The sequence below is a fragment of the Caloenas nicobarica genome, chromosome 6 (assembly GCF_036013445.1).
Source record: "Caloenas nicobarica isolate bCalNic1 chromosome 6, bCalNic1.hap1, whole genome shotgun sequence".
Taxonomy (NCBI): Eukaryota; Metazoa; Chordata; class Aves; order Columbiformes; family Columbidae; genus Caloenas; species Caloenas nicobarica.
Window position 1 is genome coordinate 20081587 of NC_088250.1, and position 26359 is coordinate 20107945.

Sequence of the window (26359 nt, forward strand, 5' to 3'; positions counted from 1 at the left end):
TGGAGGGTTTGGTTTGAACTTTCTGAACAAGGACCGAATTGAAGTATTTCCAGGGAATTAATTAAAAACTCTTAGATCTTTAGCTTAACTTCATAAGGCACTATTAGAAAAGACAGAGGAATCTTGTTTCATATTAAAATGTAGACCCCTTTTCAGAGCATTACATTTCAGTTTTCTTGAAATCAATGGCAGGGTTTGCCTCCATAGACAAAAGACAACTGAGACTAAAAGAGACTCAGAGAAACATGCTTGTGATAAGAAAAAATATCTGTACAATATATGTTGTCATTTATCTACCTCAGCATAAGTCATACCCTTTCTTTGTACTACTGACTGGATGGGTTCAATGAAAAAATCTATTTTACCTGATGGTTGCTTGTATCAGAAACCTTCACATCCAGTGATCCTGTCAGAACAGCATACCAGTTCGTTCCAATATCACCCTGACGGAACACTGCAAAGACGAAATCTTGTAAATAAGAGCTATCTCCTTGAGTTTAGCAACATTAATAAACATTTTCCCTCATATTACTGTACTATTGTAGTCACCGCTGGCACTATGGACTTTGCCATATCAGGTTACTTACTTACTTACAATAATACTTGCAATGACACTGGAAAGCACATATTTTAGTAAACTAGTTGATACACTACAGAAACAATGAAAGCATATAGAATTTTTTCACTCTTCTCCCCAGTTTGCATCTCTTTTACTGCTATCTTAGTTAAACAAAACAAACAACCCAAAAAATACTTTCTGAACAATGTCCCTTTGAAATTCAGAATCTTCCAATGCAGACACAGCTTCCATTAACTTCAGTAAAAGTTTTGGCAACTGCAAGACTTGGATGTTTAGGCATTCCAACTGTGTGACTACAGAGCATCAGAATTCCTATGACTCTAAGCAAGCCCCAGTACTGTGTGCCTAAAGCACATCAGATATATAACCTCAGGGGTACCCGAGACTCTATCAAACAACACAGGTCTCCGTCAGCCATTGCCCTTGTACAGCTCTGAGAACTTGCACGTTCCTATCACAGGGTCACCACTTAGTTCCATCTCAGCTTCACAGACCAAGCACAGCTGCCCACCTTCATTTGGCACGCAGGCTGCCAGAGCAGACACAGAGCTGTTGCACCCCACAGGAATATGCAGCTCTGCAAATCTAGTTTGTGTTAGCCAGAGTGACTACAAACTGAAGGCTACTAGTGATCTGCCTAGGTTTTGCCCTTTTGCCCCTGACATCAGAAACTATCTACAAAAGAGAGCAATAATACATTTACAGGGAAAGAATCAGGCTTAAGTGCAATGACTTGCTTCTAATCTTTCAGCAAAACAGTGGCAGAGCCCTAAATCCAACAATGTGTGCCTTGTTACCATAGATTCACTACACACTGTATTTGTAGAGCAAGCAGCACTTTAGTCCTGCCTTCCCCCATGACTATGACTGTAAACATTTTTATAGCCATTCCACTGATGGTGCTCTCTCATCAATCTCCTAGAGACAAGCCCACTCTAACCCCCAATTTTATCTACACAAAATAGATCATTATATGAATCTCTCTTACACGTGATTCCTTTTTCCAAATTTTCATAGTATCCACAGAGACATATCTGCTGGAGAAGGTTTGGATGAAATTTCTCAAAAGCTTTCACTTCTTTCAGTCGTGTGAATATTATATCTACATCTTCACTGGAACGTTCCAAAGGTCTGGAAAAAACAAAGGACACAATTCTCAAGGGCTTTATCAGAGAAACATCCCCACCTGCATGCACTAAACTTGCAAATGCTTGCATTAAATGTCACACTATAATATAACCCAGTTAAAATGCATTTCACAGGTCCATAATGAAAGACTTCCAAAACATCCTAACAACTGTCCACTATCCACCTGAGCATGATTATTATCATTTCAACACTGACAGTGTCAAGAAGCACCATGTAGCACCAAAGTCTTGCTGCAGCAATTACTGTAACAGTATATATGATGATACAGTCCTTATCCTAAAGAGCTTAGAATGATATATAGTTTTAAGTTTGTAAGGGAACATGAATAAACAGATGTCCAAACATATAAGAGGTCTGTGGAACTGGTGCCCAAAATAGAAGTTCTCTGCCTCGCTAAAAGAAAAGCTTTAGATATCAGCAGTAACTCGTATAACCACATCTCTCTTCTGCATTTTACTGGGTGCAAACTAATTTCAGTGTTCTGTTTTCTCACTTGCAAGCAAGAAAGACAACTTTAATAAGTACATTTTCTTCACACAGTTCCTCTCGATGTTTGACAAATTAAATAGGCAAGCAAGAATCATAACTCTTCATTGGTAAGGGTAAAGAGTTTTAATCCAAATATTTAAAATATTTAAAATCTATGACATTAACACTTTAATAAAAAATCAAAGAAAAATAAAATTGTAAACCTCCCTCCAACAAAGTAGCACGTGTGCCAGCAGTTCAGCAGGTTCAGAAAACTGAGACATATTTATGAAACTAAAGTGAATTAGCTCCATAACGTACATTTTAAATGTGATTATCAAATGTTATGAATCAGCAGGTAAGCCAACCACTAACTGACAGCATTAGAAAGAGTCTTAACAGACTACATGCCTACCACTATGCACAGAAATAAACATAGAATATTCCACGAGATCATGCTGAAATAATTTATGTATAAATGGGTACCAGAAAGACAGACAACAGTCAGTGATCACTGGACCTATCACTCACTCAAATGCTCCTAGTTAATTTTACTGACAAAAAACGTTCTTTCAGCCAGTGGATGAGCTTCTAGATGAACAAAAGTCAGGTAGCTTACAATGAACAAAGACTAGGCTCATAAATACGTATCTTTATCATCTTATTGTTACACCCACAGTGTAAGCATTCCTTCCACCAGAATTTTTATAAAGTTTCCTCTTTGGAACCAAAGACTTAAGGGATCTAAATCTTTGTCTCAGGGAAGAAGGCCAGATCCTACTCACACTGAATCTCTATCTCTCATCTTCCTATTAAATTAAGTCTAGGAGGGATTAAATATCTCTCCTCATTTATACTTCAGCTTACCCTTATTAACTACAGATGAGAATAATAACTCTCTGGTGTATACGGTTGCTTCTAGACCACCGTGACATCCTCTTGCCACTTCAAACCACAACCAATTACAACAGCTCCCTTTTGAAATACTTTAAGCAAGATTTTCACCCATTCCTTTTTTTTGACTGTGCACTAACTGACAGGTACTAATAAGCATTAACTCTCTTGTCAAAATCCTTTTAAGAAGATTAGGAGGTGCAGCTTGCAAACAGATTTAAAAGCCATTTATACAAGATCCCTACCCAAACTGCCCTAACTCTTGGAATACTAACTCCCTTAACTTACGGACTCTCAAATAACAGCAAAACCCAACAAGGGAAAAAATGGAGCTCATTCTCAGAATATCCCATTTTCCTAGAAAAACTGTGTCTGAGACTGTTTCATTCATACAACTGTTCATAGCTGATTCAATTCAAGTCCATCAGTTGAACTGACTGTAGGATCTCAGTGTTTAGTGGTTTTAGTTGTTTGCTGCAGCTGGACAGGGGAAAAGGAAACAGGGTTAGCAAAAAACATGCATCAGGGAGTATAAACTTAATCAACACTGTTTTCTCAGTGCTCTTTCTGAAACGTGAGTTCAGAAATCCCTTCCACTTCTGGTCTTGTCAAAAGGACAAGATTTGGGGGGATTTAATTCATAGACTGTGTAGCTCTTTTTCTTGAGAGTCGCTGAAGGCTCAAGAGATGGGGTTTTCATCTAGTTCAGAGGAAGGTGAGCGCAGGGCTCAGTTCCACTGATGTGGCAAGGAGTGTCTTGTGTCAGGCAGAACATCTGCAGGAAAAGCTCGCTCTTCTGACAAAACTGCTTCATGACCACAGTAAAGTGAGTCACCATGGAAGGACAAGCACTCTCACAGGTCGCTGAGCCACGCTTTTCAGAGTTTGAAACATAAGCACCACAGTGAGAAACCAAACTCCACATTTATTGGGAAAGATAAATTAAAGTCATGTTCCTAGTGGCTTTCTTTAGCCAGCAGCTGAGCTACAGCACTTTGTATCAGCAGCAGTTACCTCCACTTGCAGTACGTGAAGTGGGCATTTGAAGGGGGACATGCAGATGTGCTCTAAACAAAGAGGCATCCGAACTTCGAAGTAATATGCATAGTAGTAATCTGAAAATTGTCATACTCCTTACAATGTTTCTTAATAATGCATTACTGCAAGACACTTGTTTCAGTAGCCTTTCTTCAAAACATACTGGGTTTAATATTACTGCGTGCAACTAAATTTCCACAAATATTTTGACTAGGAGGGCACACATTTTGATCCAGCACATTTGGAAATGAAGCTACAATCTGGGAGAGGATTTCAGTAAATAATTTAACCAATTATCTATTTTAGAGAATGTGCCTTCTACTCAAGCTGTGTTTTACAAAAACAAACAAACAAACCACAAACAAACCAACAAAAAACCCCACACAAAGAAACACCACCACACACAAAACAGTCAGCATGGAAACATGCAAGGAACCTTAACTGTATTCCAGAATAACACCTTCTTAATGTCTCTCAAATGAGACACACAGACAAACATCTAGTTTAAGATTTAGCTGTTTGGTTAAGATCATGAATAAGCACAACAATTAACTAGGATCGAAGTTGTTTGACAACAAAATGCCTTTTAATTTGATCAGAGCTCCTGGGAAATGTCCTCTGTGTTTAAGGGTAAGGAATGAACTAACACCAGGTGTCCCAAGCTGAGGTGGCCCTTAGTGCTTACTAGGACATGGAATTTTGCCTGTGCAAAAACTCCAGATTTACAGTGTAACACTTAAAGTAGTAGCACTCAAACTCAATTCTATTAAGGGCTTATAATCTATAGAATGAGATTGGTATAGTTTTACCTAGTGAGAGAGCATAATGAGAATAATAAAGCACCATGGCATCAGTTAACTGCTTTTCCACATGCCTGCAAAACTCATGCAAAGTTTGACCACTTTGTACAAAGTATTTTTTAATAAATTTATCATCATTGTAACTGTTGTCATGATCATTAAATTAACATTAATGAATCTATTTATTATGCCAAAATGGCAAAAGATGTATTTACTAAGTAACAATACTCACAAAGATTTATCTCAAGTTAAAAATGCACTACCTAAGCAATACAGCTATATTAGGTAACAAAACATAAATCCAGTTTTTTTCACCTTCATATGCATTTTTCAAAGACAAAATACTTCAAGAGAATAAATAAAATTGTAAGGAAATTTTCCCCTTTCATTTACTAAAATCTTACGTATGGTACACGCTTTGCAACCAAGGTGTGACTAAACCTTTCTGAATAAACCCTGCAACTTTCATCAATGTGAACTGGAGCTCAGAATAGCTAAAACTCCATTTGACAGAAGTAGATCTGGATGAAATTACATTAAACAGCACTGTAGCTTCATAATAGACATTAAAAGCACTTTAATATGAAGACAGACTCTGAGATATATTGCAAGTTAAATTTATAATTGAACAATATGCACAAGTGATGATATCCTTTGATTCAAACTCTGGCCACTGCCATCCACCAATACACTGCACTAAATGCACCTTTACCCATTTAGGATCTGCATGGTTACAGCTAAAGAAAATGTACGGCTTACAGCAACTACGAAATAACCTCTACAGATTTACATTGACATACATTTTGACAACTCCTGAATTCAGCAATGAAGTGGAAAGTCAGTTCAGGAAACATTCTTTAAGGATATTGATAAAGCAGCAGGAGTAGTAAGTGATGATGCCAAATATAGTCCATAAAATACTAACAGAACAAAGGGACTATCATAGGAATTATGAACTTGTTAAATGCAGCAAATTGTAAGATGCAGAGAAAACTAAATGTCACACTAGATAGGAAAAATACTTGTATTTGAAAAATATCTGGTGACCACCTGACTTTGAGAGCATGATTTGAATTAGCTGGTTTGTTGGGCTTTTATTTCTTTGCTGGAATATGAGGTTTTGTTATAAAAGAAATTTAATGTGCTCAGAATTTCAGAGATCGGGTCCTAAGAACATGCCAGAAATAACTCAGGCATTGACAGTTTAGACATGTTTCCAGTATCATCTGGTGAAAACCTACAGTTGCACAAGTACCACAGCAATCATGTAGCCACTTCAGAAAACTGTAATACCAACTACATTTAAAGATATGTCCTGATAGGCATATACATGTACTAGTTTGCTCAGGTGGGCCATGACAATGTCTATACACATGAATGCCTAGGGCAACCGCTACTTCTTCCCCTTAATATCTGGCCCTAGAACAAGTGTGTAACTTGCTGCAAGCACATGTAACAAATGAAAGCTGATACTAGAAATACGTAAGCCTGCGAGCAGGGAATAAAACATCTTGAATTTGTTTAAAATACAACTCCTACTCTCTATATGAGTTATTTTGAATTCATATGTTCAATAAAATGCACAGACCTCCAAGCTCATGGCAAGCTATATTAACAATTATTTTGGTCTCTCTGAGGAGATACGGAAAGAAAAAGATCTTTCTTATTATTCAGCAAAGACTGCACCTGCACCTTTGCATTGGACTAGAAAATTAGTTGCATGATGCAGAATGAGAAATTTGTTATTATTCATCACTCTCAGAAGATTTCACCTTTGCATGAGTGCTAGAAAGCACATAGGCCATATCTATACTGTTCTGTCTCCAAGTTTCCACATCCACAGCGGTGTCTGCTGCTGATTTATTCCCACGCAGACTGGATCCAAGCACACAGCAGTTTAGCCACATCCTACACACACAGAAAACACACCAAGCACACGGGCTGACAGGAGCTGCAGTGTATGCCCATGATTTTGTTTAGATCCAAGCTAGGTGAAAAATGGTGGTGTCATTTCTGTGGATTTGTTCCAAATAAAAAGCAAGAGTAGAAATTTAAAATGTATAGAAGTCAGTGTATGTTTTACCAGTCACATAAAAATATTTTTAAAGTAAAAAAATAGCATCATAAAGCAATTCTAAAAAATTCACAATATTTCTTGATTATAAATGTATATCTCATTATCTTTGACAAGCATTTTCTATATTTCTTTTACAACAACTCTTTCAGAATATCAGTTCTTCATCCTAGGCTATCTGTATACTCGCAAGAGATCTGTTGATTACTAACCATATACAAATGACTTACATCTCAAATATATGTTACAATGAACTAAAAAACAAATCCTGATTCGAATATGCTGCTGTTACACAGCTTCAGTCTAAATTTATACTCAAATCTACAGGAGATCTGAGATACTATCCTGTGTTATTTTGCTTTTGTTAGATGTAAATGATGCAAGTCCAAAGTCTAACAAGGATATAAAACGTCAGTGTGTACAATATGTCCTCGAAACATCCATTCATATTTAAATAATTTATAAAGAGCTGAGCAAAGATCATAACATTCTCAGCATAACAGGCTAGCAAAGTTACACACTTTGCTCTGTGATCTACTCCTCCAGTCCGCTAAGGCACTGAAGGTCATATTTAATACAGAGAAAAACACATGTCGTGGGCAGGTATGAAATCCTGGGATCTCTGACTGTTGCAAATGCTGTACATCATTTGAAAGTTTGTATTTGAGTCCAGTTAAAACATCGGAATTTGTAACTGTGATCAGTTTAGAGAAATAACAGTTATGCAAAAAATACTTTGTCTACCATTCAGTAAAGAAATGTCAACATGGAAATTTCTTGGTTAGACAGTCTTTGGTGTGAAAGAAACCATGAGAGCAGGGAAGATATTGTTCTTAAGCTAATTATACACACTTGCATAAATCAGCAACCTTCTTTTAACTACGTGTAGATTGGACATACAGAAAAATGCTAGGATGGTAGGCATGCTTCTGCTCCCTAGGAAATCAGTGGTAAGGCCAACTGTTTACTTTAAAGATAAAAGGACCAGGTTTCCTTAACACAAAAACTATTTACACCTCCAGGTACAACCAGGATGTACAGTCAATCAATGCTGATCCTCTGTCTCTCCTGCTAAAATAAAACATTCTTGATAGAGCAGTGTTCTGAACTTCTCTGTTCCTGCTTTTCTGTACTTTTACACTTGTGACTTCATATATAAATACTGTTCTGTATATTTGATTTTTAAGTGCTGATCTTCAGCTTTTGTGGTTAGTAACCACATATGGCAGCTGTATGGTCAAAGCAGTGGTGGTACCAGCCCACAGTACCCTACACAGTAATAACATATCTCCTGAAACATTTTGGTGGTTCTTCCCTTTTCTATGTGCTCTCATTTTAGATGTTAGTAGTTCTAGTTTGGTGGGTGACTTGGGGAAAAACATGAAGAACATATACAAAATACATCATGTCTGTACATGATGTATATTACTTCCATTTAGAGTTTCATTCTCCTTTTTTTTTTAAAGAATGAAGTTGGATAATCCATATTATATGCCATTTTAATCGTCTGTGTTGAGGCTCACCTAAAATTCTGAAGCATACCAGTTGTAGAACAGACTTCCCCTTGTAAATATGTTCATTAACTAAAACATAATAAAACTATATAATTTAATAGAAACGCATGGTATCTTACAGAGAACAGACTCATGAAATGATCCAATATTTACAGAATTCACATGTAGGTTAAAAATGCTGTAAGATTTTTTTAAAAGGTTTAAAATACATAGAAATTATGTAATAATTCAAATTAGTACACTGATAGATCATGTATAGAAAAGAAATACACTCTAGAAATACAAGTGTGTAAATTAATTAAAAATGCTTTATCAAATAGTATTTAGATTCCTATTGTACTTTTCCAACATAGCTTTAACTGTATTTTTTAAATGGAAAACCAGAACAACACACCTAAGTGTATTTCCTGTGATCACAAAGCAAAGCATGGCAGAGACCAGGAAAAAAACTACAATCTCTCACGTCCTGGGTTTGTCCCACATCCAGATGGCCTTCTGGAAAAGGATAATAACGTATAATCCTTTAGGGTACCTGGAACTGATTCTTTTCACTCAACAAACTGGTGCTACTAGCTACTCCAAGTAACAAAAAGGGAAGAAAAAGTCTCATCATAATAGCTCTAATGAAATCCCCATTATAAAAATGTTCAGCATATTAATTTTCATATAATTATAATGGCAAAGAGATTTCTAAATTAAATGCTTCTCAGGTGTTTCCTAAAAACATCACTCGTTCCTCAAGGCTATGTACCTCATTAAGCACAAACCCCTGAATTTCAGTTTACAATTTAGATCTCACAATGTATTGCATTTAAACCTCAGAAATTACACCATCATCTATTCAAAAGTACTGGGGCTCATACTCTACTCCTTCACATCCACTCCATGTCAGTTTACAGAGTGGAGAACCAGGCCCTCTGCTTCACTTTGGTTTTTATATGGCCAGGTTACCATCACCAGTTCTGTTGGTATGTACATTTAGAGTACTTTCAACATTTATATGCATTATTTAACCTCTGAGGTTAGCCTTCTTTTAAGTCGCGTTACAGAGGGGGATCAGTATTTGTGCTAGGTGTCTAAACCAGAAGTTTCCTTAGCTTCTTACAGTTTGCTGCCTGGACTGTTAAGGAAAACCTCATCGGGGTGCAGTCCTACAACACTAGGACGCAATGGTAGAGATTATGGGGTGAGGAAGGTTCCTTCTGTGTGCACAAAGGCTCCTCTCCGTGTGCAGCCCCAAATGGCATCAACTGCTGAAGTCAGCTGATAATGCTCAGTAAACCGCTGGACACCATTTCAGTGAACTCTCTCGTTTAGCTTGCTTTGAACTGTAGAGCACATTTATGGTCTCAATTTTTGTAAACTATTTTCGCACACTATAGGGGACGTAGCAAGTGTTCAGAAATCAAATTACTTCACTTCTGAACTAATCCAGTGAGTGCTGAAGGTAGGAATACTGCAAAGGACCTTCAAACCACCCACCATGCAACTCGTCACTGCAAGGTTCTGCTGCGACACCCAGAAAAGCACTCCAAATATATACATATATTAAAAATATACATAAATAATTCGTCTGCATTTTTAGAAGTGAGCCCAGCACCTCTGAGCACACGTTATCCAGCCGTATGAGCCACCCACACGGTGCGGGCCGCCCGCCCCGCAGCGAGCGCTGCCGCCCGCCCGGGGGACACCCGCAGGCCCCCGGACGCCGCAGCGGGGAGGAGGCTGTCGCCGCTGAACGGAGCCGCCGGCGGCCCCGGCCGGGCGGACATTTTTATTTCCCCCCCCTCCGGCCAACTGTCCCGCACCTGCTGGAGCCAGCGAGCGCTCTGAGGCGAGGGTCTGTCCTTTCCCGCCCAACCTGTGAGGCGGTTGGGCCGGGGGGCGGGGGAGGGAGCGCTGAGGCGAGGCGCGGGGCTGTGAGGCGAGGCGCGCTGAGGTGAGGCCGGGGCTGACGTGCTGAGGTACGGTGAGGCCGGGGCTGGCGTGCTGAGGTACGGTGAGGCCGGGGCTGGCGTGCTGAGGGGCTGCGAGGGGTGGCAGAGAGCGGACTGGGGCGCGCAAGCGGCGGGGAGCGGGTCTGCCACGGCCGGCACAGCGGGTCCCCGGCAGCCCCGGGCCGCGACGCCCTCTCCCCGCCCTGAGCTCCCCCTCCTCCACCACGTGCAGCATTCCCCGGGCAGCGGAGCCCAGCGGAGAGCGGCTGTCCCAGCGGGGACTGCCCGTGCCCTCCGCTGCCCGCAGCTTTTCGAGCCCTCATTCTGCCCCGCCGCCCCGGCTCTGCTTCCTCCGGGCATTTTGCTTCCCACCTGCACGCTCCTTATGTAAGGCAGGAGCTGACGGGGAGCGAGGAGGGGGTGTCAGCGCACATACACACACAGCCATCCATCCCTACATACATGCACAAATGCAGGGAGGCAGGTTACGCGCACACAGCATCCCTCCGCAGCCGCTCCTGGGAAGATGCCGATACCTTTTATCCAGGCAAGCGATCCACTCGCCGGAGGATGAGGAATGGGAGGTATGAGCGGCGACCATGTTGGACAGGGATCAGGTCGCCGCACACCCGGCTGGCGGCGGCTCCCCCGCCGGTCGCTCCGTCCGTCCTCCCTCCCTCGCTCCCTCCCTCCGCGCACGGCGCGATGGGCTCGCCCAGGCCGTCGCGGCTGCCCGCCCTGCCCGCCGCAGCAGCGGGGCTGCGGTCCCGTTTGGGCGGCCCTGCCGCCTCGGCCCGCGGCTGGGCTGTGACCCGGCGCCGCCTCGGCCGCCCGGGGCACCCTCCGGCCCGGCCGGGAGGAGCGCCCGGCCCTGCCAGGCCGCTGGCGGCAGGTGGCGGCCCCGTGAGGGGCGGCCGGCAGGCGGGGAGCCCTGGGCTGGGGCAGGGGAGTAAGACCAGCCTGGAAAGGAGTTAGTCCCCTCCTGGAAGATGTTGTCGTCCGCCTTTGGTGAGCTCCCCGGTACGCACACTTGAGCCCGACTTGCTGGTCCCTGCCCTTGCTTCACCAGAGATGTCCTTGGCTGGGTTTGAGGGCGGGAGGGGGGGAATACCGGCATTTTAATTATAATAAGCAGCTCACGAGTATTTTCGCAGCTCTCCAGACCCCTGTGTCTGTTCCCCCTGTAGTAAACCCACAGTAGCCAAGCAGAGGGAAGGTGCAGTTCACATTTCAGGAATTTTTCTGATGCCTCCAGCCTGCTGTCCATCCTGTCATCTGTGTCCTAAAGGCTCTGGTTTATTGTAGGTGAAAAATGAGCTGGGCAGTACAGCATGTGAACAGGATTTAGCAACTGGAGGGAACCCAACACACAGCACGAGAAAGGTGAGCGTAATACAGAACGAAAACCATCCACACCCTTCTGTTGCGGTAGCATGGCCTGCAAAATGCAGGTTTTTTAAGGATACTAATGCACACGTGACTAAAAAGGTGATGAGCAGAGGAAGGAATGCAGAGCAGCAGGTCTTCCTGTTTTGCAAAGTTCTTTGTGAAATATTTTCTACAAAATATTTCAGGATCTAGATCATATCTTCCCAAGTAATCTGTGTATAACCATAAGCTTCAGTTTACAGTCAACACAACCGGCCTTGAGTAGCGTGGGAGAAGAGTAGGAAGCGACAGAGATCTCAGCAGTATGTTTGGGGTTACATGCAGATGATAGCAAAGTAAAACTCAAACTGTGCCTTCCTTCAGGCTTATAACTCCTTTCTGCTTTACAGTGTGGATGCAAATTATTAATTCAGATACTGATAATCTGGCAGTGCCTTTTGTAGTTCTCCATGCGCCATCTTCTCTGCCCTCTGTTCTGATCTCTTTTGCTGTATCAAGTGTAATTTACTTACATACATACACTATTTCACATCTACCTTTTAACAGCCTTATTGCTGCCACAGCTTCCTCAGCACTTTAACAAAAATAAATATTAACATCGGGATACTGAACAGTATGATGAAAAATCTAAGGAAGTGTATATAAAAATCCCTTTTGCTAAAAGGATACTCATAAGAAATTGACATAGCAGAGGAGAATGCCACAAAAGCCAATTCTTTCATTTTGCCTTAAAAAAATTAAAGTGCATGCCAGAGGAATAGAAGAGGCTGCCAGTCAGTAAGATCAAAGCTGCAGCTCTTCCTTTTCTACAGTCCATGGGGAAAAAAAAGAGAAATTCTTGCAGGTGAGCAGTCAGTCTACTTGAGGAAAACCAATGCTATTAATTCCTCAATATGCGAGTGTTTGGGAACCAACAGAACAAGTGCTTCAAATGTAAGAAACTTAAAATTCTCAACTTAATGATTTTTAACATAGTGTTTACATTACAAATGAATCAATAAAGCTCACTAATTTTGTACTTCCATTATAAAACATTCATCACATTATTCCACATAATTATGGTTTTCCTTGCAGAGCAATCACACAAGGCAGCCCTGACTGCTCTTTCTCCCCTTGACCCAGGTTAAGCTGCAGTAGGTGCTCTTTCCTCTTAACTGGCATCAGGCCTGAGAAAGAGCCCAGAAATCGCTCCTAGCTGAAGGCCTTTTATCTTCTCTCATGGGCTGTTTCACTGACACAAACAGCATTACACATACCAGTACCAGCAGTTTTGTACACAGCAGCAGTGTAGCTCAGTCAGCAGAACCACCGTGCTGCAGCTGTTCAGTGCTCACTCGAGCCACCTTTGTCAAGTCCTCTCCCACCCGTATAATGTTTAATGCCCCAGCCACTAGAGGACAGGCTAGGCTTCCATAAAAGGTAGCAAGCAGGGATATTTCCTGGTAAACTAGGAGAAAACAGGCTGAACTTGAAAAGACAAGGCCTTTGGAATACTCTCCTGGAATGCAACTTGTGAAAACCTTTATCGGTGCTCGTGAACCGACCCTTGACCAAGCAACCTGCCTGCCCTGAGACCTGCCTCTGCGGTTACCAATGATTTTGATTCCAAGGAATGCAGTGTCTGTAAGCATGAAGGGGATGTTGCTGAAATGCCTGCTGTGAGCACACACTGCTCAGAGGTGGACCTTTCTGTGGAGTGTCCATTAAACAAGAGTTTAACATGTGGATTGTGCAGGCTAGCCAGGCCCAGAGTGGACTAGGAACCCTGGATATATCCGTACTTCATTCAGAAGTATCTCAACTACAGAGCACTTAGAGCAAGACAGCCAAAATATACCTCTGGCAATTAGATTACAAGTAATCATATAGCTTAAGACATGAGTTAAACTTCTCAGAGAAACTTAGGAAGTAGGAAATAAATATTTGATTGGTTCAGATATCAGGCCGTGTCAACCAAAGGTTCTCCAAACTGCACAGAAATGTCAGGACCTCCTGACTACTGAAATCAGCAATCCTGGACCCCAGCTCAGTGCATGTTCTCCTGAGATAAAAGGTACCAAATAAGCATTATATGTCTTGCATGACAAGTCAAACAGAATGTAGATTATCCTGTGACTCCTAATAATTCAGAACATAACAAGCCTAGGAAACATCAGTTGAGAATACTGGCCAAAAATGCACTTATGCTCAGTCTCTCCTATATCTACACATGCCTTCTACTATACCTTTTGTGAAGTTTCATCTGAGAAAACACGAAGGATTATGCATTGTTAAAATGACTGGTGGTGTGAAAATATCTTTCTCAGAAACACATCCTTCTTTTTCAGCATTTGTGGAACTCCACAATAATGTTTCAATAATGTTGAACAGAAGGCTAATGGGACTTTTTACAATCTGATTTTTGAGACTTGATTATGGAGACAAAAATTTGGGATGGCAGCTGCTTTCAAAGGAGATTGCTACTGGGAAATGGAGATTTGCCAGCTGAGGTATGTGAAAGATCAAAGACCTTTTAACTTTCCATAGTTCACAAAGGAATGACAGGACCATGCAGAAGCCCTTAAGTGACAGAAAACCAGAAATCAGGCAGCCTTTAAGTTATCCTGTGCCCGTAAGACTAAGAGTCAGAAAGTGCAGGGTCCTAACTGTTGGTTGTGTTATGGGACATAAGGCAGATCAGATTGAATTTCATACCTTGACTATTTCTTTGCTTTTTCTTGCCAATACAAATACTTGTTCCTTCACTTTTTTACTCTATTATAGCCAAATAGCTCTTGCTAAAATCTTCCAGAAGAACAGAAATTCGCCTCAAACAGGAACTTACTATAAAAAACTTGAACTAAAAGACTAAATAATAGTTTTTAGAGCTTGAAAAAAATTACTAAATGTATTTATTAAGGTGTGTATTACACAGTAATAGGATACAAATGAGAGCTACTGTGGAAACCTCTTTAGACCACTAATTATATCAACTGTAAGAAGTTTCAAGCAACTGCAATAATACTGTTAAAAAAAAGAACAATAGGGTTTGCCCTGTTTGCTGCAGCAGTTTTGGATGCTATGTATAATACTCTATACTAATTAATTTGCAGTTATGATACAGTGAAGAATTAGTGGATACAGGATCTATAACTTGCCCATTGGCATCACAGCAATTTAATTTCAGAGCAAAGTCACACAAAACCCCAGCAGCTCAGTCCTCAGTTCTGGCCATCTGTGTTTGAGAGAGTACCTGGGAGAAACAGCCGGCTGCCAGGCGCCGAGGTGCTCCCCTGATTCCTGTGTCTGTTGCAGTATTGCTCAGCCTCAGGACTCTTCTAATTCAGACTGACTGTACTGAGTCTAATTGATTGCACAAGTCATTGGCTACAATCCTTTGTCCCTAAAATACAGCTGGGAGACAAGGTAAGATAAGGCCAGCTCCAGCAGCTTTAAAACGTGTAAGATTTCCTTTCTCTAAAGGAATCTCAAGTTTGTCACTTAAACTGATTTTAAGCATGTGTTGTGTTGCTATATGGAGCCAAATTAGTTAGTGTAACTCCAGAATGAGCACATAGATCCTACTTCAAACAATATTTTAAGCTAAGGTTATCACTTGGAAGTCCTGGAAGTAAAACCAAGACTGGCAGAACTATGATGCATGTTTAGAATCCAGCAGTGTCACATTCATCGTGGTTAGGGTTGTAAGAACCAAAATATATTATCAGTTGTACATGCACAACACCTACTGACTTCAAAGGAGTGATCAGGATACAGTGGAATGAAGAGAAACCTGCATATGAGTTCTTTTGGGAATCGTATGCTGTGGGGGCTGCAAGAGATGTGATAACATACAAACCTAAAACCAATGCATATATTAAGAAAACAGTCCTGTAAATCCTACGAGCAACCTTGATTCTCCTCTCCAATGCTAATCCTTAAACCTGGCTTATAATGACATAGCTGAGCCTTTTTTTAGAATAGGTAAGGACTTCCTTCCCAAATTAACTTCCTGCATCATCCCCTGTTCTATCTCTTTTCTGCTCCTGTCCTCCTCACTGACTCAGGACATCTCCCCAGTTCCCTTGAAAGCATCTTTTTCCAAAATTCCACAGCATCATAAGCCTTTCCCCCCCGTCATTCAGGAAGCCCTTCCACCACACTTCTCATGATAGCTCTATCATGATATTCTGGAAAAGGTCTCAGTATCGCCAACAACAAACCAGAAACAAGTGAAATACAAACAGACTGGTAAGAAACAGATATACTAGAAAGAAAACATAGAGTGTCCTATACAGAAGGCATAGCATGAGCACAGATACAAGGTGGAGAAAACACAGCTGAGCTGATGTTTATGTGAATTTAATAAAGTTCAGATTCTGGGCTCTTTAAAATTAGCTGTCAGTTTGCTGTTTTGTTCAGCAGGACCAGAACTGTTTCCTAAATTCCTGGAAGTAAAAGAGGTAACTGGAATTACAGCGTATGTCCAATTTTCCATATACCTTACTAGTTATGTAGATTTTCTGAACAGTAAAGGATTGCTTATTTACTACATATAGTGCTGTATTATGCGTCGTTTTACCCATCTTTATTTGACATTGTCCCTCCTTCAGGCTAGACGTGAGGAAGAAATTTTTTTTACAATGAGGGTGGTGAAACACTGGCCCAGGTTGCCCAGGGAGGTGGTAGATGCCCCATCCCTGGAAACACTCAAGGCCAGGCTGGATGGGGCTCTGAGCAACCTGATCTGGTTGAAGATGTCTCCACTCATTGCAGCAGGTCTGGACTAGACCTTTGAAGGTCCCTTCCAGCTCAAACTCTTCTACAATTCTGTGATTCTATGATTCCTAATGAATGTCAAATAAAAGCATCGTCCACATCATAGTAAGGGCCAACATAAGGAGGATTGTATTAGTTTATACTCCTTGAAATAAAATAGTCTGAAATTATAGCCTGAATTTCAATGAGTCCGTGACACCATTTCTCATTAAGAAAACACGATGGAGCAATCACCTTTTGTAGTATTACTTGGCACAGGTTTAGCAACATGTTGCACACAAGTGCTGAAAACATTTTTCTGTTGATGATGAATATCAAAGCCTTTCTGTGGAGTTGCATTTTGAACAGATGGTCATTTGATTTGTACACCTGAAATCTGAGCCCATATCCTGAGTTTAATTCCGAAAAGACTTAGAGAAACCACACAGTAAGAAATATGCTTCAAGTTATTCATGTTGACAACATTATGGGCATGCATAGGTTTCATGTTTTTACTTTAACTACTTTCTTTTGAATAGGGGTTTTCTCCATAGGATTTTTGTCAAATTCTTCCAGTCTTACAAAACTAGATGATCAGGGGAAGGTATGAATGGGGCTATTCTGTTTAACCCCCTTCCCCAGTTATGTCAAGACCTAGATAGCTGGGCTGGGAGCAGAAGGCAAGAATCTCAGAATCTTGTTTCACAGGAAAAAGGAAGTCTATTGAAATAAATAAACAACAAGTTCTAAATTAGTCACGAGAGTATTTCAAAGATTAATTAGCTGATGAAGTATAGTTCTTTGAAGATGGAATGTTTACATAAATGTTCTTTTAATTTATTAGTGTTTAGATGTACAGACACATCAACATACTGGGTTCAAACAGAACTTGTGTGCACAACTCAGGACAACATAAGGAATTTCAAGATGATAAATATCAGGAAAATACTTGGCAGTTGCCAAAGACAGGAGGTGGCTGGCACTCAGACTGCGCTGTGTCCCTTCTCAGAACAACATTTAGGAGGCGGCAGAACTCAATGCCACACTAGACCTACACAGCCTGCCGTCATGGTCCTTACTCTGTGAGTGCAGTGCAGACCCCTCAGTGCTTCTCAACGGACCTGAATCAAACTGGTCAGCTGGGGCTGAATCACAGACGTGGTCAGGAGGGTCTGGCTTTATGCCCAGTCACAGGAGTAGGATCTGTGGGGTGCTAGGCTGGCTCTCCACATACTGACACGTGACCAACAGGTATGTTATTTCAGCTCCCCACTCTCTGAAGGCAGCTGTGCTGCTTCTGGGCCTGGTCTGCCGCTACAAATGTTCATTTATAACACAACGGCATCCACTTAGAAACTCCACTGTACTTTCTCTGCGCTGCCCTGCCAGCTCAAATGCCTCACTTTCTCTGGGACATACTTAACTTACCATGGCTAATGGAATTAATCATTGGATTGTAATTATTTACTCATTCTTTCACCCAAGGTACTAAAGCGAATCAGGTTCTTATTGCCTACATGTATAGTTCTTTATTGCTTGATCCTTCCTTGCCAGTTTTGCTGTATTTCAACAATCATCAATTTCCATCAAAGGCTAAATGGAAAAGTGGTTTTGCTTAGCTGCAGAGCCAGCTGAACACATTTTAAACTGTTTGGGCCAAGTTTTATCTTCATAACTTAGTGTCAGCTCTCTGCTAGATACAGATGGATATATTTCTGGGCAGGAAGAGCACAGTTCATGGCCTGCCCCTGAATTTGCCACTGCTGCTATTGAAGCCATTAGGCTATCATAATTTGTTATTATGAAATGACTAGTTTTCATCATTTTACTGGGTGGAGTCTGAGGGGAAGCCTGGGAATTCCTAGGAGCAAGGCACCCCATTAAACATTGTTGTGGTTGCTATGTTGTCATAGGTAATAGCTCAACAAGAAAATCTGTAATAAGTAGAAGGTGATCCTCTGTCAGTCTCTTATTTTCATAATAATTGATCTTTCCGTACTAAATTCAAGTAGATTTCATTTTCAACCTTAATTGATCACTATAGGAAATTTATTTTTCCTAATGTCTGTTCCACATTTCTCCTAGCAATCAGTTCTAGAAATCAAATATATTTATAATTCTTATCACAATCATATTTTCATATCGATGCATAGGTACTAAAAAAACAAAGCTCTGACACAATGTCAAGATTCTTCTTTTTATCTCGTTTTTCATATTATTCATGAGATGTGTGGCATAAAAGCAGTTGACTGCAGTCCCCCTGAGCTCCTTCATGGTAATTCATGAAACTACCTCTCAGTAGTAGAGACTTTTATTTGTGTGAGTACCACACTGCTCCTTAGAATTAAGAGGTTTTCAAGGGAAAAGGGAACGTGGTACTTAGTTTTTTGGCAAATAAAACTCCCGTCCTGTGATTCACAGGTGATTTCAGCAGTCTTCCCTCTCTAGCTCCCAATGCCTGTTGCTTTTCAATAGAAGTGAGCAACCTTAGCTGTCCCCCTGATTCCTTGTTTGTAAAACTGAGGTCTGTAAAATATTATGCATATCATAAAATAAACACCTCTAAAAAGCTTTGTCAATGAGTCCTGTATAACTGGGATGTGTAATTTAATTGGACCTTACATGAAATAATGACTTATAATCTGCAGTGAATAAAGAAACAAGTCTTTTAATTATTTTCTGCAAATTCTAGTTTTCTGCAAATTCTTTCAGTCAAGAAGATAGACAGCTATGAGTAAAATTCTCTAAAGTAAACTCGGATAAGACCTGCAAATTATTTCAGTGCAAGTAATAATTTCATAAATGAAAGTCAAGCACATTCAGTAGGTCTGAGACTTACTTGTTTACATAGGTGTTCTTCACTACTGTAAGGACAGGATTGTAATTAGCATCATAGAAGTACTCTAATTAAAGCATTCCAAGCTTTATATTTACTTGTACTGGCAGTATGGTCTGTCATAAGTAAAGATCGTATCTGCCACACATTTGCACAAGACAGAACATTTCTATAGTAATTCATTGTGCGGCTTCATATACGTTCAATGCAGCTATTCTATCCATCACAATTCAGTAAACAAGTTAACACTTTCTGAAAGGTTTGATTCATGGGATTACAGATTTAGTTTTTCTGAGAGCCTGCTGGGGGCACCAACACACACCCATAAAAAACAAATAATGAAATTAGGCAAATGAAGCAAGAAAGACAAATTCAATCATTCATTTACGTGGTAAAAATGATGCAGTCCACCTCAGATTATATATGACGTTTATAGTCTTCACAGCTTTAAAAATACACCTCACAATACATTTGCTTGCAAGCTTATACATGCAAATAATTCAGAACAACTGGCTAAAGAGTGAGCTGAATACAGCATAGGCAGCCCTAGTAATGTATTCTGGCTGAGAAGAAAAGGTGAACCAATTGGTAGGTGGGGAAAAAAACTGCTGTGGCTGTGAGCTGCATCCTGGCTGGTACAGACAGGTGGCATTTGTTGGTTAAAAAACAGACTGTTGAGTTGTGTAACAGGAAGCCCAGCTATTGCAGCCCTGTAGTCAAATAGCAATCAGGAGGTACTACCTCATGTGTATAAAAACAGGAGGAGAGCTGGATGGATTAAAAATATGTTAATGACACAATAGTAGCATAAAAACAATAAATGCCTAGTTTGAGGAATGGGTGATTTCACATATAAGTCATATCAGTTCTAGAGAAAAGTTGTACAAATCTGAAAGCTTTAAGTGGAGACTGTACAATGTACAGCAAATCTTTATAGAAATGCTCTGTCGTCTTCATTGTTCCCTGATTTTTCTGATGGAAGAAAGACTGCATTTCAGATTCTCCCTTATCCCCTGAAATTAACAACATTCATGCCTGACAGCAGGTTTTAAATTATTTTGAAGTGCCCATTTTTCTAAAGCTTCTTTCATAGTTGAAAGATGGGAACGGTAGATAAACAAAAGCTGAGAAAGAAAGCAGATGAGAGGCTGGCACAAAAAGAGGGTAAGAGGTGAGCATCAGACTGGAAAGAAAACAACTTGCCAGGTCAGAAGTTCATTGACTCCAAATTTGTACAGGATCTGAATTTCTCAAGGACCACGGAGAAGAATCTCTTTTAGGAAATTCCATGCAGATAAAGAAAAACTTAAGTTACCACCGAGGAAGTAACAGGAGACAAAAACCTCTTCGACACTAAGCAGACGAGGTTGGGCTTCTAGAAGCATCCAAGAAATGCAGTGAGGAAGCACCTCCTTATTGACACTGTGGCTAACCAACTATCTCATATGTGGAAGTGTTCCTGAAAAGGGAAAGAGAAGTAACAAAATATTACACGATTGCTGGCAGCTGGTATTATCCTCCCATAGTCACAACTTGCTCCTGACAAGTCAGGGATTCATTCCATATTAACATTTTTTGACATTTTGATTTTGTGTTCTTGTTTTATTTCTGTTCAATCAAACTTGTTCCATTATTCAATCACTCTTACAGTAATTATTTTTTTTTAACATTCAAGTGAAATTTCCCACACTTCAATTTGTGCCTGTGGTCTCTTGTTCTGTATCTAGACTTCCCTGAGAGGTGTTTGTCTCCATCTTCCTTATATCACCCCTCATCAAGTATTTATAAATATTGATAAGATCCTGTAACTCTTCTCTTCCTCAGGCTAACCATTCCCAGCTCTCTCAGCTTCTCCTCCTATGTCAGATGCTTTAGTCCTTTAATAATCTCTGTTGCCCTTTCCTGGGCTCTCCCGTGTAAGTCCATGTTTTGTACTGGGGAGCCCAGAACTGGACGCAGCACTCCAGATGTGGCCTCATCAGGGCTGGGGAGAATAATCCCGTCTCTCAACGTGCTGGCCATACTCTCCCTGATGCAGCCCAGAAAGCTGTTGGCTTTCTGTGCTACGAGGGCACTTCGCTGGCTCCTGTTCAAATAAAAGGAGATAGAACAGATACGGGAAACAGATCTTTCATTATTCCGAGCCTGGATCTTGAAATGCATCGTAGTTCACAAGTCAAGGCCTGCACAGTCAGCTCCCTATGGAAAGGCAAGATTCTGTGAGTTTGTGTTAGATGACTGTTCCTAGAAAGTTTAAACTTCATTGTACATTTGTTGGAGTGTTCCCGTCACAGGAGGTGGGAAAGGAAGCGGGACGGGAGGGTGCGTTCTGGGACCTCACCTGCCAGACCTCCCACGGCCAGTACTGCCGGAGTTACCCCAGGTCATGCTAGTGACAAAATTTTAAGATCTTAAACTGAATTTTTCCATATTTGGGATCTGTCTTCTGTCAGAAAGCCTCAGCCAATGCCATTTAGTCACCAAACAGTTTAGCAGATAGGTATACATTGTTCTGCTGTCATGAACATTCTGGTGACCTTTTCTTTTAAGCATCTTTATTGTGTTCCTGGTCTCCAACAGGGACCTGAAATGTGAGACTGTCTGTTCTGAAAATTTACCCAGGTTTTTGTTTTCTCCAGTGAGAGTACACACATGCAGAATGTCTCTTATAGAGGCTGGAGCTCAAGTCTCTGAGTCCACCCTACTGAGCCATCTGAAAAGAGGGAATAACAGTGACACCTCTGTATTTCCCAGCACTGCTGTAAAAGTTTATAATATTTGAAAAGCACATTGATTCTACAGTGATGAGTGCAGAGAAAAGCTCATAAAGATATCATTAACCTTGTGGTCACAACAGGGTCTGAACAGACTGTACTAAATTAAAGACAAGACATGACCAACACAGAGAAAACACAGTTCTTTGGAGAAGCAGAGGCCATTTGTTCACTGCATTGGAGAAGCATCACCATGTAAAAAAGGGGGAATGTGATCATAAATATCTTCAATAAAAATAGACGAATTGGCCATGGATTATTATAATCCGGTAATTTCCTAAATTTTGAGTGGTTGACTTTGCAGTTTTAATATTGTTCAGATATACATCATTCATGACCACCAATAGTGGTGGTCTTGCTGCATGTGAATATTTTGTCCAGTTAAGAGCCATAAAAATGAACCTACTGGGTACCTTAGAGGGCTGGGATGGAAGAGAATCTCTGGGGACAGTTAAATCCAGGATTCCCTGTGATCCTTTTACTTCACAGCAGGATGGGTTTGGGCTAGATCTCAGTACAGCCCAGCAATATTGCCCTCAGATGACCTTCTTGGCATGCTTACAGCCCTCACTGGATATTCAGAATATCCAACAGGCCTCATGTTCTCATAGTTCCCAGGGCTGGTTACGTGGCACAGCTCCAGCAAGAGGGATAAAATTGGTCAATTTATGAGCCATGTGCTGATCGAAAAAAGTTAAGTCACCTCTAGACATTTTTCAGAAGCCCATGTGCCCATCCTTCTCCCTTACCTCTTTAGCAGAGCTCTCAAAAGAGAAATTCAGAGAAGTACCTGTGTTTACTCTCCTTAATAATTTACGTCCTCAAAATAGCAATGGTTTGTTAGCCCACCTTTGCCAAAACAGTTTCTAAACAATGTAATTAAAAGGTTTGGGGAGTTTTGTTGTGTTTATGCCTTTTACACAACCCGATACATTTTCTAGCATGAAATCAGCATGGATTAGGAATACAGATACTACACATTTCTTTCTGTTGCAGCATGATATCAGGAAAATTTAAAAAAGCAAAGTGCTGATTCAGTGCTGTTGTTGATCTTTTTCAGGCTTACTTACATAGAAGATTTTAAGTTTTCAGCTAAGGTTTTTGAGTTTTGATGGATATACACTGTATAAGCACACATTGCCTCTGACTAACCCATTTCATTTCACTTTGGCAATGGGCTGATCTATTCTAGGGTTTATCCTCTCTGGAAGAGATGAGGTTACAGTATCCTTCTATTGAGAACATATTACACGAATCCACCAAAAATGCTTCAGTTAATATTTGTTAGCAGACAAACCATGGAAATATGTCATACAACTTGCATTTTTAAGGCATTTTTGGTTTTGCCCTCAATAAGCCAAGAAATATTATATCATCTTATTATAATATTGTAAAACATTTAAATATTTGAAACTAACGTAGGGCTTCATTCCGTCTGGGAAGGAAGACCATGAGGATAACATGCCACTGTCCAATTACAGAAATATATGTATTGAAGTAAAAATATTAAAACAGATGTTATAAAAGACTTCATTTCCATTGTAGAGCAGAAGCACATCTGCTGTACTTCAAATACTTCTTATCCATGCCAAAAGAACACTATGAAGAGAAAATGCATTTTTTATGTGCTTTTCCTTTGAGTTTACCCTATGTGAATATGGAAAGAGATTTTTCAGTAGGAAAAAAGGCACTAATTGTGATCACTTGACATTTTGTGTTTGCCCTACAGCTGCCATTTGTGAGTAGTATGGAAATCAAGTCCTGGCTCTGGATTTCTGGCTTAATCTTTTAAAAACCTTGAATATTGCTAAAATAGTATTGGACAGGAAGGAAAGGAGGGACAACATGGTGCAGATAGAACTCCTATAAAAATGCTGCAGTGCTACACTCGCTTCCTACCAAAACATTTTCAGGCATTAGCTCATTGGTATTATTCTTCACAAAGAAATAATTGATCTCACAATATTATCAGCAGTGGTGAAGTACACATACATAGATATAGCACAGCCTTGTTTTGGGGGCATGCTTGGGTTTTAGTATTAATGCTTCAAGCACATATGAGTTCCAGACTTAGGCAGCAGTGGAATGGTGGCTTGAGAGTAGTAACTTTAATTTCTTATAAGGTAAGGCTCTTATGTTTGCTCACTGGTGAATCTAGAAGACTTAATACTGTTATATTTAGTGAGAAGCATCCACCTTTGTTGACAGTGTACTTTACTAGTGCAATAGCCTCAGTATTAAAGAGCACTCCAGCAGGCAGTCAGCCATCCTTCCCAGAGCTACTTATGTTCACAGACCTGTTCTGTGTTCCTGCCTGACACAGGTACTCAACCTCTTATTTTGACTGTTAAGTTTATCCATAAGATCTTATATAAAGCTAACAGCTGGATGGGGCATGGGAAGCAGAAAACCTTGAAAGCTTTTATTTCGTACAGGTTCTTCTGGGAAGCAAATGTGCAGCAGCAGCCGGACAGGGGATCCACACCAAGGTAGCAGCGCTGCTCCCAGATGGTGCCCAGAGCCCAAGAAAAAGCTTTCGGGGACACAGACTTTTTGCCGTTAACCCAAGTGAGGTTGGAGTAGGAGTGGAATACAAATGTTATGCACATGGAAGTGGTGCAGTAGTGGCCCTGCAGATCCTATAGACCCTACACACAGGACACAGAGACAACATTGCTTATCACTATCTTGCGTGGGGTTTTGGAGTAGGTGGAATGGGATCTGTAATCCATCACCCTAAAGCTGCTGGGTGCAAGAAATACAAACATATTCACTTTGTAGGTACAAAAATTGCCAGCATTTTGGTACTATTAACAAGCACACTGTAAAGGATTAATGTGCTTGATATAAATCATACTGTTGCCTGGCACTTTTACACTTTCAATTGCTACAACAAGAAATCAGATTAACTAATATTAGGCTCTAATGTGCTCCAGTGTACTGTACATTTTCAATTATTTCAAAAGCACGGTTTATGAAAATTATGCTCATTTTGTGGCAGAATAATATTTTATGCCATAGCAGACACCTCAGTTATAAGACACTATACAAGAGGGATTTGAAAGTAATGTTTTTGTGCTTCACTTGTCTTCATTTGTAGTGCAAGAAGCTTATGAGATTTGTGTCTCTTCTGATAATGCTTTCCTTCTGCTTTCTTTAAATTCTTACTGTGCCTTGGTTTAGAAATTTCAACTATCGCTCTTTGGTTTTAACAGTTTTATTTTTCTAATTTTAGTTTTAACCGAAACCACTTATCTCCTCATGGTGCACAAAGTAGGATTTGTATGCAATCTTAACAACAGCTTTTTAGATTTTTCATAAATTAAATAAAAAAGGAACTGAATGTGAATTAGTTCAGAAATGTAGGCAAGTGACCTTATCAGCCAAGTGACCCTAGTGGTGCTTTGCAGAAAGATCATTATTATTATTCTCATTTTTTTTTCCCACTGCAAGAAACAAAATTGTTCTCCCTGTTCCTACCACTACAAAGTGAATACCTGCTACCTTCTCCAACATTACCATAAAAACAATTTGCAAAGTGAATTGCATTCACCAGTGTGCATGGTCCATGCTTTTATTCTGCACTCTATGAATAAAATTAAATTTAGCTTTCCAGACAGTAGATGAAGGAATAAATACTTGTAAGTGAACTGCACAGCTATGTATCAAACCAGAAATGAAAAGACCATCTGACCGAGAAGTGTGTTGAAAAGCTTATGTTGAGAATTCCAGAGATCCTCTTCAAAACAAACTATCAAAACAGAATAACTTTATGAAATTGGGCTTGTTCAATTTCTGACAAAAATAGCAAATCTTCTTAGACTGGAGACATTAGATAAAACTAAATCAGACTTTATTTGAAGACAGATACAGCTATCAGCTCACAGGCCACTGGACAATAGGTTGCCGGAGTTCATAATAGGTAAACCTACTTTTTGTCAGTGATTATAAGCATTGTAGAAATTGAGGTTATTTAATTCTTAAATAAATAATTTCTCACTGAAAAAAACAGTGATCTCTAGCAATAGCCAAAAGCACCTGTCCTGTGAAGATGGTACGCAATTATGAGGGTTTCCCTGGTTGGTAGTTTTGAAGAAGCCCACGAAATGCACAAAATCAACAACTATCAGACTAAGAAATGACAAAACAGTTGAACTGAACTTAAAGTG

At 40.4% G+C, this 26359-nt stretch overlaps 1 protein-coding gene and 1 long non-coding RNA gene across 5 annotated transcripts in view; one reads left to right on the forward strand and one right to left on the reverse strand.

Moving 5' to 3' along the window:
• Window positions 1–11410, reverse strand: part of RAPGEF4 (Rap guanine nucleotide exchange factor 4) — a 150200-nt gene extending 138790 nt beyond the window's left edge. For 2 of the 3 annotated variants that reach the window (XM_065637505.1, XM_065637504.1), the window contains exons 1-3: window positions 10991–11410; window positions 1569–1711; window positions 366–454 (exon numbers count right to left, since the gene is read on the reverse strand). In XM_065637505.1, coding sequence (XP_065493577.1) covers window positions 366–454; window positions 1569–1711; window positions 10991–11055 — 297 coding nt within the window. In that variant the 5' untranslated portion in view covers window positions 11056–11410. Of the gene's footprint in view, window positions 1–365; window positions 455–1568; window positions 1712–10325; window positions 10504–10990 lie in introns of those variants that run through there. The other variant, XM_065637506.1, reaches the window with a different exon arrangement.
• A 16-nt stretch (window positions 11411–11426) lies between these two features.
• LOC135990096 (uncharacterized) overlaps window positions 11427–26359 on the forward strand; it is a 46329-nt gene continuing 31396 nt past the window's right edge. For both annotated transcript variants that reach the window (XR_010606380.1, XR_010606381.1), the window contains exons 1-3: window positions 11427–11474; window positions 11760–11837; window positions 14171–14332. This is a non-coding gene — a long non-coding RNA (uncharacterized LOC135990096). The remainder of the gene's footprint in view (window positions 11475–11759; window positions 11838–14170; window positions 14333–26359) is intronic.